This window comes from Ovis aries, chromosome 1 (assembly GCF_016772045.2).
Source record: "Ovis aries strain OAR_USU_Benz2616 breed Rambouillet chromosome 1, ARS-UI_Ramb_v3.0, whole genome shotgun sequence".
In the NCBI taxonomy this organism is placed as follows: domain Eukaryota; kingdom Metazoa; phylum Chordata; class Mammalia; order Artiodactyla; family Bovidae; genus Ovis; species Ovis aries.
In genome coordinates this window covers 216489765-216508647 of record NC_056054.1, presented here as the reverse complement: position 1 = coordinate 216508647, position 18883 = coordinate 216489765, and the positions used below count along the sequence as shown (strand labels likewise).

General features: G+C 39.2%; 1 protein-coding gene across 14 annotated transcripts in view; it reads right to left on the bottom strand.

Moving 5' to 3' along the window:
* Positions 1–18883, bottom strand: part of PLD1 (phospholipase D1) — a 284231-nt gene that overhangs the window by 144574 nt on the left and 120774 nt on the right. For all 14 annotated transcript variants that reach the window (XR_009595050.1, XR_009595051.1, XM_042234517.2 and 11 more), the window contains 4 exons: positions 16545–16697; positions 12443–12592; positions 11651–11734; positions 1506–1587 (listed from right to left, as the gene is read on the bottom strand). Coding sequence is in view for 12 of the 14 variants with exons in the window: in XM_042234517.2 (XP_042090451.1) it covers positions 1506–1587; positions 11651–11734; positions 12443–12592; positions 16545–16697 (469 nt within the window). In the remaining 2 variants the exon portion in view is untranslated. The remainder of the gene's footprint in view (positions 1–1505; positions 1588–11650; positions 11735–12442; positions 12593–16544; positions 16698–18883) is intronic.

Genomic DNA, 18883 nt, shown 5'->3' with positions numbered 1-18883 from the left:
GACTAGCCTAGAAAATGATGCTTTGGTAGAACATGTGTCGGGAATAAAGAATATCAACTTCTTTTGCCTTTAACATCAGCAGTGAGGAGTGCCTATACCCACCCCTGGATATCCTAAACTAAATGCATGGGGAAAAGACATGGAAAAAAGGGGGAAAGGTGAGTGAGGAGAGGGGTATGGGAATGTAGAGGATGGGAAAAAAAGAAATGAGTGATGGCTGTGAGAAATAGAAAATGCTGACCTCAATTACTCAGGATCTGCAAATTCTGCTTGAATGTTTAATTACAGAATTTAAAAAATTAAGACAGTTTCAAATAATAGTAAAAAGGCTTTGCTGCTGTTGTTTAATCACTAAGTCAAGTCTGACTCTTTGTGACCCCCTGGACTGTAGCCCACCAGGCTCCTCTATCCATGAGATTATCCAGGCAAGAATACTGGAGTAGGTTGCCATTTCCTTCTCCAGGGGATCTTCCTGACCCAGGGATTGAACCCATGTCTCCTGTATCGGCAGGCGAATTCTTTAACCACTTAGCCACCAGGGAAGCCCAATAAAAAGGCTGCTGCTGCAGCTAAGTCACTTCAGTCGTGCCCAACTAGCACTCCCTAATTTGGACATGATTAATAACAAAGTCAGATCCATCCTAATTCAACTTAATTTACTTGAGGGTCAACCACATAAAAAGATTAATTGTTATTGTTTTCTGTTGTTTTAGTCACTAACTCGTGTCCAAGTCTTTCATGTCCCCACGGACTGTAGCCTACAAGGTTCCTCTGTCCATGGAATTTCCCAGGCAAAAATACTGGAGAAGGGTGCCATTTTCTTCTCCAGGGGATCTTTCCAACCCAGAGATTGAACCCACGTCTCATGCACTGTAGGCAGATCCTTTATTGCTGAGCCACTGGGGAAGCCCAAAAATTCATTAGAAATATGAATGCAAAGTAGTCATTGGTGAGCCCATACTGCTTCAGTTATTTACTTTTTATAACAGAAAGAGCACAATCAATGCTCTCCCAGAATTTATAGCGTCAATTTACCATAAACTGTTTCCAAACTGGAACCAGTGGTTTTTTTATGACCTTCCTTTGATATTCTTCAACATCCGCTTGACCCCATCTGACTGAAATTATTCTCAGATGACTTTGTCTTTTGCTTGAATGACAAATAATGAAAAAAATAAAATGCTATGTTTCATTTTATCATTCATTATTCAATGATGAAATTTCATTACAATTTTTGCTTATAAAATTAACTGCCCATAACTGATTATAAAACAAAAAGAATAGAGCTGCTAGTATAATTCATGCTGTGAATTAGGTGAAAATAGTTATGTTTCAACAGTAATGGGGAAAAAATAACAAAATAAACTTGAAAATAGTAAGTATTCTATCTTTTGTCAAATTCTAAAGAAAAATGTTATAAGTGTATATGAAGGGCTTTAAAAAAAGGCATTTCAGAGGCAATAAACATTTAAAAAATTATATCAGCATGTTAGTAAAGTACATACTGCTTTTCGCTTAAGAATGCAGTCCAACCTCCAACGATTTCCTTCAACCACTGGACGTTTCAGGAAGATTTCTGGACTCAACCTGAAATCACAAAACCAAGATTTCAAAAAACTAAAACAAAGTATTCAGTTCTGATTGTGTCATAGGAAGCAATGGCAATTTTAGCCGAAATGCCATTATCATCCTCCACTGTGGCAAGTCACCCAAAGTTCTCTATGAGTCCATGTACGACTTCATACTGGAACAACAACCTTTATCCAAAAAAAAAAAGGCAGTCTCGATTTCTCTGTTACTCACATATCATACATACACACACTTGCAGATACTATTGATACTATTGATACTATTGCCCAACAACCATTGTCACCTTTTCCTTCCTTGGTATCAGGGCCTACCTCCTATGACTAAATGTGAATATTCTGAATAATTGCTTCCTCACTCTTGTGTTTAGCTCCAGTTTATAAAGTAACACAATCCTGCACAATGAGATATATGAGGAAGTACACAGACAATATCTGCTGGATCATCGAAAAAGCAAGAGAGTTTCAGAAAAACATCTATTTCTGCATTATTGACTATGCCAAAGCCTTTGACTGTGTGGATCAGAAGAAACTGTGGAAAATTCTGAGAGAGATGGGAATACCAAACCACCTGACCTGCCTCTTGAGAAATCTGTATGCAGGTCAGGAAGCAACAGTTAGAACTGGACATGGAACAACAGACTGGTTCCAAATAGGAAAAGGAGTACGTCAAGGTTGTATATTGTCACCCTGCTTATTTAACTTATATGCAGAGTACATCATGAGAAACGCTGGGCTGGAAGAAGCACAAGCTGGAATCAAGATTGCCGGAAGAAATATCAATAAACTCAGATGTGCAGATGATACCACCCTTATGGCAGAAAGTGAAGAGGAACTAAAAAGCCTCTTGATGAAAGTGAAAGAAGAGAGTGAAGAAGTTGGCTTAAAGCTCAACATTCAGAAAATGAAGATCATGGCATCTGGTCCCATCACTTCATGGGAAATAGATGGGGAAACAGTGGAAACAGTGGCAGACTTTATTTTTTGGGCTCCAAAATCACTGCAGATGGTGCTTGCAGCCATGGAATTAAAAGACGCTTACTCCTTGGAAGAAAAGTTATGACCAACTGAGATGGCATATTCAAAAGCAGAGACATTACTTTGCTGACTAAGGTCTGTCTAGTCAAGGCTATGGTTTTTCCTGTGGTCATGCATGGATGTGAGAGTTGGACTGTGAAGAAGGCTGAGTGCCAAAGAATTGATGCTTTTGAAGTGTGGTGTTGGAGAAGACTCTTGAGAGTCCCTTGGATTGCAAGGAGATCCAACCAGTCCATTCTGAAGGAGATCAGCCCTGGGTGTTCTTTTGGAAGGAATGATGCTAAAGCTGAAACTCCAGTATTTTGGCCACCTCATGGGAAGAGTTGACTCATTGGAAAAGACTCTGATGCTGGGAAGGCTTGGGGGCAGGAGGAGAAGGGGCCGACAGAGGATGAGATGGCTGGATGGCATCACGGACTCGATGGACATGAGTCTGAGTGAATTCCAGGAGTTGGTGATAGACAGGGAGGCCTGGCATGCTGCGATTCATGGGGTCGCAAAGAGTCAGACACGACTGAGCAACTGAACTGAACTGAACCGAACACAGACAATGAGATGTATGAGGCAGTAAATAGAAAAAGTTCTTCCTCCAATGAAAGGAAGAGACACACGGGCACACACACAAAACCCCAGGGAAAGTGGCTCTGGGATGGATGCTGTATGGGGGCATGATGCTCAGATAGCTGCAGCCACACTGAAATTCTAAGGGCAAAGCCACAACCCTAATATCACTGGAGAACTTCACCAACTCTAGTACTGCCTAACTTAAATGACTTTTTTTTAAATGTGGACCATTATTAAAGTCTTTATTGAATGTGTTACCATATTGCTTCTGTTTTATGTTTTGGATTTTGGCCATGAGGCATGTGGAATCTGAGCTTCCTGACCAGACATTGAACCCACACCCCCTGCATTTTGGAAGGCAAAGTCCTAACCACTGGACCACCAGGGAAGTCCCTAGTACTGTCTAACTTTAGAATTCTCATTCAATGAGAGAAATAAATCCTAACTGTTTAAGTTACTTTCAGTTGAGTATTCTAACAACCCAGGCCAAAAGTGTTCTAATTGATAAACATGAACACTGACTTCCTATACCAAGGAGCAGCGTCCTTGGGAACCTGGGCTTTCCCAGCAGGGAAGAAGGCAGGCTTGCTGATAGGTAAGCTTTTCCCACTGTGAGAATGGACCCCTGGGTTCTTTGTAGTAGTGCCATGGGCAGAACAGTACAAGAGAGTCACTTTTTCCCTCAGGGTTAGGTTCAAAGTCATTGCCTGACTTAAACTGGTAAGTAGTGTGCTAAGCTGCTAAGTCACTTCAGTCGTGTCTGACTCTGTGTGACCCCATAGATGGCAGCCCACCAGGCTCCCCCGTCCCTGGGATTCTCCAGGCAAGAAGACTGGAGTGGGTTGCCATTTCCTTCCCCCATTTCTCTTCTGTAATGGGAAAAACAAACAAAAAAGCAATAAAGTTTCATCTGCTGAAATGCTAGACCTGGAGGAGCAGGGTAAACTGTTTAAGGAACAAAGTCTTACAGAACACTAGGGTGAAATAGTGCCTTGCCAGGGGGTCTTCGAAGCATGGGAAAACCACAGGGCTTTAAGGAGCTAAGGAGATTAAAACAAATAATTTTACACTCTACTAAATTCAGTTAAAGAAAATAAAAATCCAGAGAAAAAGAATCTAAAAGAAACTTGCATTGGATAAGATAAATAAGAAAACAGATAATAGAGGGGTGTGCTACTGCTGCTAAGTCACTTCAGTCGTGTCCGACTCTGTGCGACCCCATAGACGGCAGCCCACCAGGCTCCCCCATCCCTGGGATTCTCCAGGCAAGAATACTGGAGTGGGTTGCCATTTCCTTCTCCAATGCACGAAAGTGAAAAGTCAAAGTGAAGTCCCTCAGTCATGTCCGACCCTCAGCGACCCCATGGACTGCAGCCTACCAGGCTTCTCCATCCATGGGATTTTCCAGGCAAGAGTACTAGAGTGGGGTGCCATTGTGTATACAGTATAAATATTTACATATTTAGCTTAAAATAGGAAACAACTTGAACAAAAAATACAGCAACTGACAGGAAAAGATCTAAGATGAATTAAAAACAAATCTGTTTTAAATAGAAAAGTGTGCCACTGGGCACTGCTAGTTCACGGAAAGTAGGACATACCCAACAACATATATGTGGTTGCAATTTTCAATGCACACATTAATTATGGGCTCAGAGGGCTGCAGTATGGGGGCCATTTTCAGGTCTATACTCTGCAATTAAGTCTTTATCATATTTTTTTTTAAATCTAAAAACACTGTGTACCCTGTATGCAGAAGATTCTACTAGATACTTTGGAGGATCTTAGGCAGGCTCTCAAGGAAATCTCCATTTTGAGCATAATGTATGAAAAGATAAAAATAGTCATGCTATGAAAAATGACAGTCATGCTATAAACAAATGGCAAGTACAGCACAGCTATGACTCACAAGCATCATTATGTCAGGATCTTAACTAAGTAATTATTAGCTAAGCAAAATTCAAAAGAATTGTGTAATACTACATTTCATTAGGTTTTGGACAACAGTGAATGTAAGATGCATATTACTATGTGTACCAGTAAGAAAGAAAAAATGATGACATCTATAAGATGTTAATGAGTGTGAGATGCATTCCAAATTCAGAGATGTTAAAAAGTACTTCTTAGTAAAGGCTCTTCTCAGAAGATTTTATAGCTTTAAATGCTCATATGAGAAAGAAAATGTTTAAAATAAATCATCAGAACGTTCATCCTAAGAAAATAGAAAAGAGAATAAATTAAGAAAAAGTAAGAAGAATGGGAATAATAGGTAAGAATAGACCTTAATGCAACATAAAACAGAAAAACAATAAACTCAATAAAACCAAAATCTAATTCTTTGAAAGATTAATAAAACTGACAAACTGGCTAGATTAAAAAAGAAAAAGGGAGTTGATTATTTTGTGGGAAGAAATAGTACCAAGTCTACCAAGATTCACTTGGGAAACAAAGGCAGGGAAAACATGTACTTACTCATATAATAAGGCTAGCATTATCCTAATATGAAAACCAAAAAGAAAATCTAAGAAAAGAAAATATTAAGTACAATATCCCTAATGATCACAGAGATAAAAATCTCTACCAAAGCTTCATAACTTATAAAAAGGATCATGACAAAATGGGGTTATTCCTAAGAATGCAAGGTTGGTTAAGCTTTTCATTTAACACTGAGAACAAGAAAGATGTCCATTCTCACTACTTTGATTCAACATTTTACTGACGATGCTAGCCAAGACAATAAGGAAAAAGAAAGGAAGGAAGAGAAAAAATAAATACAAAACATACAGATTATAAAGGAAAAAGGAAAACTGTCATTATTCACACATCATATGTTCATCTATGGGGAAAAATCCTAAGGCATCTACAAAACAGTTACTCGCACTAGTAAGTGAACTAAGCAAGACTGTAGTAGGTAAGATCAGTATTAAAAAATCAACCGTATTTCCATATGCTGGCAGCAAATAAATGGAATACGAACTTTTAAAAATACTATTTACAAAACATAAAAAACGTGAATTACTTGGTGATAAGTGCAAGTATGTGGAAAGGACAAAACACTGATGAGAAAATTTAAGATCTTAAAAAAAAATGGAGAGACATACAGTATTCATGAATTGGAAGACTCAATATTGAGAACGAACACATTTGTTCTTGACATACCTTCTAGTGAGTAGTGGTTTTACTGTTCTTTTCCCTCTGATTTCTCAGTCGGGAAGAGAACTGGAAATGGGCGTTGGCACAGGCAGAGAGAGCCTCAGAAGTCCTCTGGTTAAGGCTTGAGGAAAGGAAGAGTGGGACCTTCTGGCAGTGCTAGCGGTGGCAGGGACCGGCCCACAGGCATCAAAAACCCTGAGGAAGTGGAATTTTCCCTCCCAGTGGAAGAAATGTGGTTGGAGAGGATGATACAAATATTCATTGCCTGGCTCTGGATACAAAGTACCATTGCAGAAACTGTGTAACAGAGCAGGGTACATTTCTCTCAATAGCCAGAAGACTGAAAAGGGAAGCAACAGGCAACCCACAAGTAGTGGGCAGATTATGGAGGGAGAGGAGCTCAGAAAAGCAATGCTATATAAAGTTGTTTATGAACTTCTAGCTCACTCCCAAGCTGCCCACACATAAATTTGATCCTAAATATTATATAGAAGAATTTGAGAACTGAAATAAGAAACAAATCACTGCCCAAACTGGCCATTAGGTGGAGAACATAGGGGACAGATCTGGACAGCACTGCAAAGACTTTAAAAAGAAAGATGTCACCAAAGACAGACAGATAGAAGACTAGTTGGAACATTCTGCATGGACCTAATGGACCACTTTCTTGCTAAAACAGAAATACCAGTATTTTCTGTAAGATTTAAACAAGACCCAGAGTCATAATATTCAAAGCTTCCAGAATACATTAAAAAGTACTTGGCATACCAAAAAAAAAAAAAAAAAAATCAGAAAAATCTCAACTTGCAGGAAAGCCATTCAACAAATGCCAATTCCAAAATGATATGCTGGAATTATTTAATATAATTCTTTGCTAGATATTATAAAAATATTTCAACAAGTAAGGGTGAACACTCTTAAAATGAATAGATGGTCAAAAAGTCTCAGCAAAGAAATAAAGATATAAATAAAAGCCAAAGAGAAATTTTCAAGCTGCAAAATACTACAATAATCAAACTCTCAGTGAACAGGGTTACTAGAACAGAGGTGACAAAGGAAAGAATCCATGAACTTAGAGAGAGATAAAGAGAAATTATCCAATTTGAGTAACAAAAGATTTTTCAAAAAATTAACAAAGCCTGAAAGACCCATAGGACAATACAAAAAGATACTGATTTGTGTCATCAGAGACTCAGAAAAAGAGGAGAAAGAGGGAAATGCATGAAAAAAGCTTGAAGAAACGATGGCTAAAAATTTGATGAGTGACATAAACCTACAGATTCAAGAAACTCAGTGAACTCCAAACAGGATAAATTCAAACACCACAATCAAATTGCTGAAACCTAATGACAGGAAGAAAATATAAAAGCACTCAGAAGAAAAACAATGCATTATTTAAGAGGGGAACAATAAATCAAAATGACCATGAATTTTTCATCAGAAAACACTGAGGCCAGAATGAACTGGAGTAAATTGTAACTAGAATGTATAAAGATCTTCTGCAATTCAGTAATAGGAAGACAATCCAATAAAAAAAAAAAGAAGAAAAATAAGATTTGAACGTTCCTCCAAAAAAACCTCAACAGATGTCCAAAAGTCACAGGAAAATATGCTTACCATAAAAGGACATGCTAATACAACTTAAAATCATGAGAGACTATTGAATACCCTTTGGAATGGCTAACATTAAAAAAGAATGATGCTGGGAAAAATTGAGGGCAGGAGGAGAAGGGGGCAACGGAAGATGAGATGGTTGGGTGGTGTCATCAACTCAGCGGACATGAGTTTGAGCAAACTCTGAGAGACAGTGAAGGACAGGGAAGCCTGGTGTGCTGCAGTCCATGGTGTTGCAAAAAGTCAGACATGACTTAGTGACTGAACAACAGCAATGAAAAAGACTAACAGCAGCAAGTGCTCGCAATGATGAGGAGGGATGCGATTCCCAAACACTGTTAGCATATGCACTTCAGAAAACAGATTGACAGTTTCTTAGTGAAAGTCGCTCTTAGTATTGATATAATCTAATAACCTGAATTTACTTTTTAAGATAAGGGTTATCAAATTATGCACCATGAATCAAATTTGGTCCTCTGCCTCTTTTGGTATGGCCCATGAGCTGTTACATTTTTAAAGGTTTATTAAACACACACACACTTGCACAAACAAGAATATGCATCAGAGACTATATGTGACCTGAAACAACTGAAATATTTACTTTCTGGCTCTTTACAGAAAATGTTCTCCAACCCTGTTGAAAGTCAGAAGCTTTTGAACTTTTGGGGTCATAAGCCACAGGAATACATTATGTATTCATCCCAGTATTTTCATCCATCCGTTTACCTACCTACCTACCTACCTACCTACCTATCAGTCTTCTATTGACTACTGAAATAAAAGTTGCACAAAATAATACCCCTAACTTCCACTTAGGGCTTCCCTTGTGGCTCAGAAGGTAAAGAATCCACCTGCAATGTGGGAGACCTGGGTTCGATCCCTGTGTTGGGAGGATCCCTTGGAGAAGGGAAAGGCTACCCACTCCAGTATTCTAGCCTGAAGAATGCCATGGACTGTACAATCCATGGGTTCACAAAGAGCAGGACACGACTGAGCGACTTTCACTTTCATTTTTCCACTTAAGCTGCAACTCTCGTTTGTCTTCTTTCCTACCTTTTCTTATTGCATTATTTCAATAAATTTCTAAACATAACTTACTACCTCTCTGCCTAAAATACTCACCTATCTTTATCTGGACAGCTCCATCACCCAGGACTCAGGCCAGCCTCCTCTCCTGTGAAGCTTCCACAGCTCCTGCAGGCTCAGTCACTGCCCCTTCCTCCGAGCTTCCCCCAACCCCACCCTCACCCTGTGCCCTCTGCCATGCTGATCTTCACCACTGAAGTGAAGAAGTAAAGTTGCTCAGTCGACTTCTTCTCCGGAGAAGGCAATGGCAACCCACTCCAGTACTCTTGTCTGGAAAATCCCACAGATGGAGGAACGTGATAGGCCCCAGTCCATGGGGTTGCAAAGAGTCAGACACGACTGAGCGACTTCACCACTGAGCAGGCCCCAATCTGTTGTCCTGCACATAATTTCCTGACTGTGTATTTTCCAGAGTAGGGGCTGCTTTTCATTCATCATTCTGGACATGTGCCTGTCACATAGTGGCTGCTCATTAAGTATCTCAGAAATGAATGAGTGAATAAATTAGCAAATGAAAGAATGGGTAGTTAAATGAATTAACGAACAAAAGAACTAAGCACTTCTAGGTCCCAGGTTGTTTCTCATTTCATTAAATCTGCCTTTTAGTTCAGTTCAGACACTCAGTCGTGTCTAACTCTTTGTGACCCCATGGACCACAGCACACCAGGCTTCCCTGTCCATCACCAACTGCCGGGGATTGCTCAAATCTGCCTTTGCTTGCATATTAATTGTTTCAAAAAGAAAGTAACACAGTTTTCACTCATGTATATGATGTCTCTTGATTTAGATTAGAAGCTTCTAAAGGGCATGTGCATCTTCTCACTATGCTTTTCATTCTCTCAGATCCAGATATATCAGGGTGTGATAAAGTTTCTGAATGCTCACTTTTGCAATATAATTGTACAACAACAATTTTCTTCACTTGTTTTGAGGGAAGTTTCTGCAAAGGTTTTATTTCAAAGAGAGTGTTGTAATAAGATGTTATCCTAGCATAGTCATGAAAAAGAAATAACCTGCTGATTTTTTTTTTTTTTTGGCTGACAGAAGAAACATTTAACATTCCATCTCTTTAGATGTTTAAATGACAGCCTATATTTCAGTGTTCAGAACCTTCAAAACATATATTATTTGCTTGTGTAAAACATGATAACATGGGCTCAGTGGAAATGCTATTTACAGTCTCTTTCATGTCCTAGTCAAACTTTCAGAAATACTTTTTAAAGGAAGATACCTACTACATTAAGCTTGAACCTATTCTCATAAGTGTGTAGAAAGTATTCAATCAAGAAATAGCTCATAAGCACGAAACTTTCTTTTATTTCTGGTAGCTGACTTGAAGAGATAAAATTTGGCAAGAATAAAAAGACAAAGATTAAGCTCCTCCATAAATGTGAGAATAAACAGAAGCACAGACACACTGATTATCACAAGCCTTATCTGCTGACTTTAGATCAATTGTTCTCAACCAAGAGGGACTGTGCGCCCCAGGGGACATTTGATGACGTCTGAAGATATTTTGGTTATCTCAATTGGGACCTTGCTACTGGTATCAAGTGGACAAAAGCCAGAGATGCTGATGGTTCTAAACACCCCACAATACAAAGAACAAGCCCCCGCAATAAAGAATTATCTGGCTCCACACGTCAGTAGTGCCAAGGTTGGGAAAGCATGCCCTAGACTTAAACATTTCCTCATCACTGAGGCAAAACAGTAGAAAAAGATGAGTTCACATTCCTAATCACTCTCCTTTCCCCCCAAAACCTAGAGTTAGGAAGAAATGAATTATGATGCTATTTTCATAGTTCAATAAAGATAGCATTTGTAAAGAAATAGGATAGGGAAAAATGCGGGTGGGAGGAGCATTTTAAGCAACTAAGTTCTTAGAAGGAAAACACATTTTAGACATTTTCATTTCCACTGTAGGAAATGTTAGCATCAGCAATGGGTTTTAACCATCCAGGCAGATGGGTTATTGGAACTAAAGTCATACTACAAGGCCTACACCTACTCCAGGAGTAAAATTTCCCAAGAGCTAAGTGAATTTTAGATACAAGAGACTTACAATGGCTTTAATTAGCATTTTAACTCTCATGGATGATTTTAAAGGGGATTAGAAAGTTGAAATCTAATGCATCTCTAGAAAAGCTAACCAGGCTTAGTCATTACAAAGGATATTTTAATACTAATAGGTAAATGGAAATATTCCAGTTTCAAAGGGACAATTCAGAGGAAGTGTATTCATTGGACCTTGTGACAGACATATCAGCATCATGGAAGATATCCAAGGAAGACTATTTTCCATTATCTCTACACCTATATTTGCATTGCAAAATAATCCCTACTACAATAAATATTGGTTATTTGCTTCTAAAGGAAAAAACAAAAACAAAATTGCTTAAACTAAATATTTTAACAATATATATGGATGTGAGGTTTTTTTTTTTAAAAAGACCTTTCAGTGGAGGCTACTACAATTAATTAGTTGGGACTTTGACCAAAATATCTGTGAATACTGCTGTCTTTCTTAATGTCTGATTCTAGAACAGTACAACACTGTTGTATATTCCTAAACACAGAGATCTCCAAACTCCCCAGGGACATATACTAACCACCAATCTGTGATAAATATTTCTTCTTTTGCCTCTTCCATTGCATTTGCAACATCTTCAAAATATCCTTTGGCATTAACATACCTGAAAGACAAATTTTCTGTTTCATTTTTTTTAACAAAAAAGATAAAAAAAGAAATCTATCATATGACAAAACAGAAGACGGAAGCCACTGCCTAGAATCTCTACAAAACCACCAGCTAACTTTGTATAACTGGAAACAAAAACTGAGAATACTATGTTCTGTTTGCTATGCAGGAAATACAGTAAGTAGACAGAAGCAGGCAATCTGATTCTTTTCTGCTGAGAGAATAACAAACTGAATGCTCTCATCATTGTATGAGGTCAGATGCACTCTCCCACCCTGCTGAACTCACACACCATTGTTCTTCTGAGACTGAAAGCAGACCAGTTTCTAACCCATGGGTAGAATAACATGCTAAGCAAAATTTTATTTAAAAGGAATATCTACCAAGTAAATTTCTCTTGCTTAAATTATAGCTAATGACTTAAATAAAATTTTCATTTGCATCATTAAGAAAATGTATGAAGTTAACTTTTAAAATCAGACTTCACAATCTAAAGCTAGCTATCTAAAGTTCATTTTTTAAAAAATCATAAAAACAAAAAATGGAAAAATAATTTATGCTCAGGTAGTCCTATAAAGGCTCTTGTGAAGTATAATACATAATATTTTTTCACAGCTTCAAAAATTGATTCCAGGTGAACTTAGACCACTGTAATATTAAATGCTATGACTATCTTCACAGTCTTAGAGCAAAAAGATCTTACCATTTGGCTAAAGTGTTCTCTTGGATGGCAGCATATGATCCAAATCGATGATCTTTGAGAAAGTCAGGGCCATACTTCTGGATGAATTCTTCTATAGCCCCTCCCCACCACCGAGCATGTCTATAGCTGTTGCATTTTAAAATCAGAGTCCTTCAAAGAAAAGCAAAATGTGGAAAAGAATGGTCACTTTATGCTCTATCTCTTTAAATAATTTAAGAATTAAACATGTCCCATTTGTTTTGGTACTGCAGCAAAGAAAATTTTAGACAAAAGAGCATCCTACTGATATGAAAAAAACAGACTTTTAAATGGTTTTGGCAGTATTTAAAAATATATTCAATGTAGCACCAACAAACTTTCAGGTTATTTATTCCCTCATTCACTTATGCAAACATGTGTAAATGTCTAGAGCTATCTGGGCCAAGCTGTGAGGAAGACATGGAAGAGGCATAAAGTGAGGTCCTACATCTAAATCTTAGAAAATTGTTGGTTCCTGTAAAGGACATTTCCCTTTGGCCCACCTGGTGTCCATTCCCTCAGCCTCTGGGAATAGCCTGATCATCCCATGCCTTCTCTGGGTCTACCAAAGCCAACAAAATGGCATACTCCAGCTCCTGATTCCAAAGACTGGTTCAAGGATGATATTCATAAGCCAACTCCACCCAAAAAGTGAGAATAAAATCAAGGACTTGCTCAGAAATGCCAGCAGGAGACTCTTCCCCTTCCACCAAACTTGGTTTGAGTGTAAGAGGCAGCCATCTTGCTACTACCAGGAGACCAGCCTTAGGATGGAGCAGATCCCAGGGGACAGAATTGAGAAACTCCAGGAAAATGCACCTCAGTGACATCGCTGGAGCCCTGGAATCAGTCATGGTTAACATACTTGATTAATTACTTCTGATGTAACCCAGACTGTACTAGATTTTTCTATTGCAAATGACTAAATGATCCTAAATGGTTATAGATTTGTCAGTGCTGAAAAAAAAAATTCAGAGTGGGAGATTACAAAAAGTTATTACACAACAAATGCCAGAAGAGGTGACTACCACTAAGAGGTGGAAATGAGTTATCCAAATTTGAAGTTCAGAGAAAACAAGGTGTGGGAACTCCCTGGCAATCCAGTGGGTAGGACTCCATGCTCTCACTGTCAGAACTCCAGGTTCTATCCCAGGTCAGTGAAATAGGAATCTGTATGTCTCCGTTGCTGCTGCTGCTGCTGCTAAGTTGCTTCAGTTGTGTCCAACTCTGTGCAACCCCATAGATGGCAGCCCAGCAGGCTCCCCTGTCTCCGGGATTCTCCAGGCAAGAACACTGGAGTGGGTTGCCATTTCCTTCTCCAATGCATGAAAGTGAAAAGTGAAAGTGAAGTTGCTCAGTCGTGTCCGACTCTTAGTGACCCCATGGACTGCAGCCTACCAGGCTCCTCCATCCATGGGGTTTTCTCTAGGCACTGTCAAAATGAAAAAAAAAAAAAAAACAACAAGAACAATAATAACAACAAAAACCCAGAGAAAACAAGGTATTGAAGCCTGCAGTCTCCCCGCCATTTAGGCAGAAACTTGCCCCAATAGAGGACCAGTGCTGTGAGTGAGCAGGGAGAGTTTGCTTTGGGGAGAAATGCAATGATCCTGATAAGAAGGAGGTAAGGAGGTATATGTATAGACCCTAAAATAATTATTTCTAAAGATTAGGGATGTCCAAACTGGTCCCCTAGATATGTCAGAGATATCTAGAGTTATGATATGTCAGCGTTAATATTGATATTAACTAGAAAAGAGATTGAGAAAAAAAGAAAAATTATTTGGTAAATAATAAAAAATTAGGCTTAGGCTTAGGCTTAGGCTTAGGCTTGGCTTTTGTCTGGGGTGTAGGGAGGGGCGAGGTGAGATGTGGTGGTGCTGGGAGGAGGGAGGCATTCTCCATCGGCCGCAGCAGGCAGATACAGGATTCTGCAGAGAGGTCACCAGGGCACAGGAAATGCCTGGGCTTGACCCAGCATGCAAGCACTGCTCCAACTGAGCTGAAATGCCTCTGAAAACCAGTTATGAGAAAAAGATATTGTAGAAGAGATAAAGGACAAACAGAAGTCTTATCACAGGATGTGAATCAGAGGTTAGGGGGAAAAAAAAGAACCATTCCAAACATGGAGGCAGAAAGAAGAAAGGTGAAATTAAACAATGTGTGAGGCGGGGTGTGAAGAGACCTGTCCCTAAAGAACAGAAAGACTGCTTTAGGGAGGGATTGCCAATGAAGGTAGAGAGACAAAAGGCCTCAGATTGTAAATGGAGGAATTCGGGCTTCTTTGATACAAGGAGGGGGACCACTTACACCAGAGGGGGAGCGGATGAAACCTGGATCTGTATGGATTCATTTGGCAAGGGTGCACAAGTGAGTGATGGCAGGAAATGGAGATAAGATGGCCAGTAAAGCAACTGTTACCGCGACCATTGAAAATTGTGGTCTGATTATGGTTCTCCAGAAAACAGGGAAGTAGTACCAGGAGGGACGTGGCTTTTTTTTTTTTTTTTGGCTGCACTGCGTAGCTTGTGGGATTCTAGTTCCCTGATCAGGGATTGGACTCAGGCCTTTGGCAGTGAAAGCACAGAGTCCTAACCACTGAACTGCCAGGGAATTTCCAGGAGGAAGATTTAATGGCAGCATCATTATATTTCCAATAACATCCTGAATCTCCCATTGTCTGAGATTGGTAAGTTCAGCATTTTTCACACACACATGCAAACATATTAGTACAAATAGCATATTTATAGTAAATATATATATATTTGATGTCAGTCAGTATGTATAGAGAGAAATGTATTGTTGTCATTGTTCAGCTCACTCAGTCAAGTCTGATTCTCTGAGATCCCATGGACTGCAGCAGGCCAGGCTTCCCTGTCCTTCACCATATCCCAGAGTTTGCCCAAACTCATGTCCATTGAATTGGTGACCATCCAACCATCTCGTCCTCTGTTGTCCCCTTCTCCTCCTGCCTTCAATCTTTCCCAGCATCAGAGTCTTTTCCAAAGAGTTAGCTCTTCATATCAGGTAGCCAAAGTATTAGAGCTTCAGTTTCAGCTCAGTCCTTTCAATGAATGTTCAGGGTTGATTTCCTTTAGGACTGACTGGTTTAATCTCCTTGCAGTCCACGGGACTCTCAAGAGTCTTCTCCAATACCACAGTTCAAAAAACATCAATTCTTCGGTGCTCAGCCTTCTTGATGGTCAATTCTCACATCCATACATGACTACTGGAAAAACCATAGCTTTGACTATACGGACCCTTGTATATCTGTATGTATTCATATAGGCTTCCCAGGTGGCTCAGTGGTAAAGAATATGCCTGCCAAGGAGATGTGGGTTCAATCCCTGGGTCAGGAAGACCGCCTGGAGTAGAAAATGGCAACCTACTCCAGTATTCTTGCCTGGAGAATTCCATAGACAGAGGAGCCTGATGGGCTATAGTCCATGGTGTCACGAAAGAGTGGGATACAACTTAGCAACTAAACAACAAAAATGTATTCATATACATGACCCTGAACTTTATAGAGACAAATATATATATCAGAAAGAAAAAGACACACATATATTGTATAACTACAGCCTTTCAGAAAGAAATGTTTATCAACACACACACAAACTCACTAATAAAATCTATAATAAATGTACAGCTGAGTATCCTTCAAGGTATCTTTTTAAAACTCTGTATGTAAATGGAATTTTTATAATCAGATCACTTTGTACATGTTTTATTAGTTAAAGGGTATCCATTTATAAAGCAAAATTCTACTTTTTAAAAACAAGAACTATTACTCCTTATCTGTTTGGTAAATTGGTATTAATGGGTAGTCAATTTTGTTAAAGCAGGCATATATTTTGTTAAAACAGGCACACAGCAATACATGGTACCATTTATTCCGACTCTTGCATATAGGATACTCTGCATCTTAAAGATATAAAAAAAAAGTAGTTTAATTACTTTTAATTGAGGATGAGTTCTAAATAATAATTTTCTAACACCTAAATTATTTTACCTTCTTCTTCACTTAAGGTTGGGAGAAAAACTGTTTTTAGAGAAATCTTTTAAAAATCTTTCCAAATTCTACCTTGAAAGATTATCAATTCGGAGTCCATATTTCGTCTCTGTCTCCTTCCTCCCCACCTTAACTCTGAATTCTTTATCCACCAGCAGGACGAAGGCAATAGCACCACTGTCTGGTTTCATATACAGTAAAAAGGAATCTTTTACTATCAACCACCTGTAAGAAGAAAACACATATTTTTGAAGTCGTACTGAATTACTGAAACAAAGGGAACACGTTATTACAAGTTTAAAGCAAGCATTCTAGCAGACAGTAAGCATAATTTTATCTTTTACACAGGGATCTATTTTTTAAAACATGAAAACACTATGAAACAGAAAAACAAACAAACAAAAATCTTCCTATTATGTTTCCGAGAAGTACTGGCACCAAGCAGTTCAAGACAATTCACTGGCCCTTTAGACGCTAATGGCAAAGCCTGGAAGAATGTCCCTGATGTGGGTGGGCAGTGCTCACAGGATGCACAGCAGGAACCAAAGCTGTTGGAAAATGGGGTGGGTTAGTGTTGGCTAAAATAAACCATCACAGAAGAGGCAACTGAGTCTCTGCGTAAGTAAAAATTCCCCTTTAAAAAAATTCAATAAGCATCCAGTACTCTGCATATTGTTCATTTCAAATTACTGGTGGCTTAAGGACCATTAATTGGAGAAGGCGATGGCACCCTACTCCAGTACTCTTGCCTGGAAAATCCCATGGATGGAGGAGCCTGGTAGGCTGCAGTCCATGGGGTCGCAAAGAGTCGGACACGACTGAGTGACTTCACTTTCACTTTCATGCATTGGAGAAGGAAATGGCAACCCACTCCAGTGTTCTTGCCTGGAGGATCCCAGGGACGGGGGAGCCTGGTGGGCTGCCGTCTGTGGGGTTGCACAGAGTCAGACACGACTGAAGCTACTTAGCAGCAGCAGCAGCAAGGACTATTAATAAGTGATGCTCAGTGGAACATGATCTCTCAAAAGTATATCTGCAATCAATTCAATATATATTTAAGAGCTTCATGATGGAAAAGTACAGTGATAAACTGGGAGTTAGAGCAGAGGTAGGAACGGCACAAAGATAAATCAGACATGTTTTCGAAGGAACTTATTAGGCAGGTGGGGCACAATAACAAAGCTAGGCTGAATGGGATAGGTATTAAAGGCGGAAAGCAAAAAGAGATGTGTGTAAGGAAGGGGTCCTCAGTTCTAAGAGAAAGAGCTTAGTGGCATTTCTCAAAAAAGTGTTGTCTGAGCAAAACCAGGAAGGAGCCCAACAAGCAGAGCCCAGAGAGGTAGTCCAGGTCTACATCCCACATGGAGGGAAGAGTTAGCAAAGGCACTAGGGCTGGGAATGCTGCCTGTATTGGGGGACAGTCTGGGAAGGCCAGGGTTTCAGGAAGTGTAGCAGATGAGGTGTGGGGAGTGGGGTAGGAGCCTGGCAAAGGCCACATTGAGGAGAGTCTGAAGGCCATGTACGTAATGTCATAGTCACCTGCAATTGTGTAGTGGTGAAATGAATTGGTCAATAATTAAAGAAACGAACAATGGGAATATCATATCACATATTAGGCAACATAAAGCACGTTATGAAATAGGTAAGGCCAGAATACCTGAACATAAATGAACAAATATTGTAAACGTAACACATGAAGTCAGAAGTTAAAGGAAACCTATAACAAATCATTACTGAAATTGCTAACCACATTACATTTTAGTGGCTCTCTAATTTAGGGTTTAATGTAGACAATCTACATTGATTTCCACATGGTTTCATTTCATTGGTTTTTTAATATACAGGCTGTCTCCTTTCCAATTAAAGGGGGTGGGATGGATTTAGGATAACATAGTAAAGGTGATACATGTGTTATGATTAACAAAAGGGAAAACATCAAGGTCAGAGAAAGCAAATATCTAACCACAACACTAATATAATTATGGTGATGACACACCAATGTGGGTTTGAGCTTCCTGGTTTTTCTTATCAAATGAACAAATTAAGGAAATAAAGAAGTCGCCCAACAAAAAGATAAATTCCAAAGAAAGTTTCTCACTTGGAACCTAACATAAAGCAACTGAACAATATTAATGGATAACACTCTCAATAGTTTTCAGAAAATGCAGAAATTCATGTTTTACAAGAATTCTCTTAACACTGCTCAATATAACTGCCAAGGCCATGATATCAAATAGAAACTCAGTCATTCTGATGGGGCTGAGTTATGAGTTACATAAAACTGCTTGATGAAAAGTCGGTCAAGGTTTAAAGAGAGTAGACAGATCACATATCTGTTAAAGGTCCTTCTTTAGCTGTGGCCCCTTGTCCCAGCTTGACTTTCTATGTAAGCTAGAGAGCAGATGGCAGGG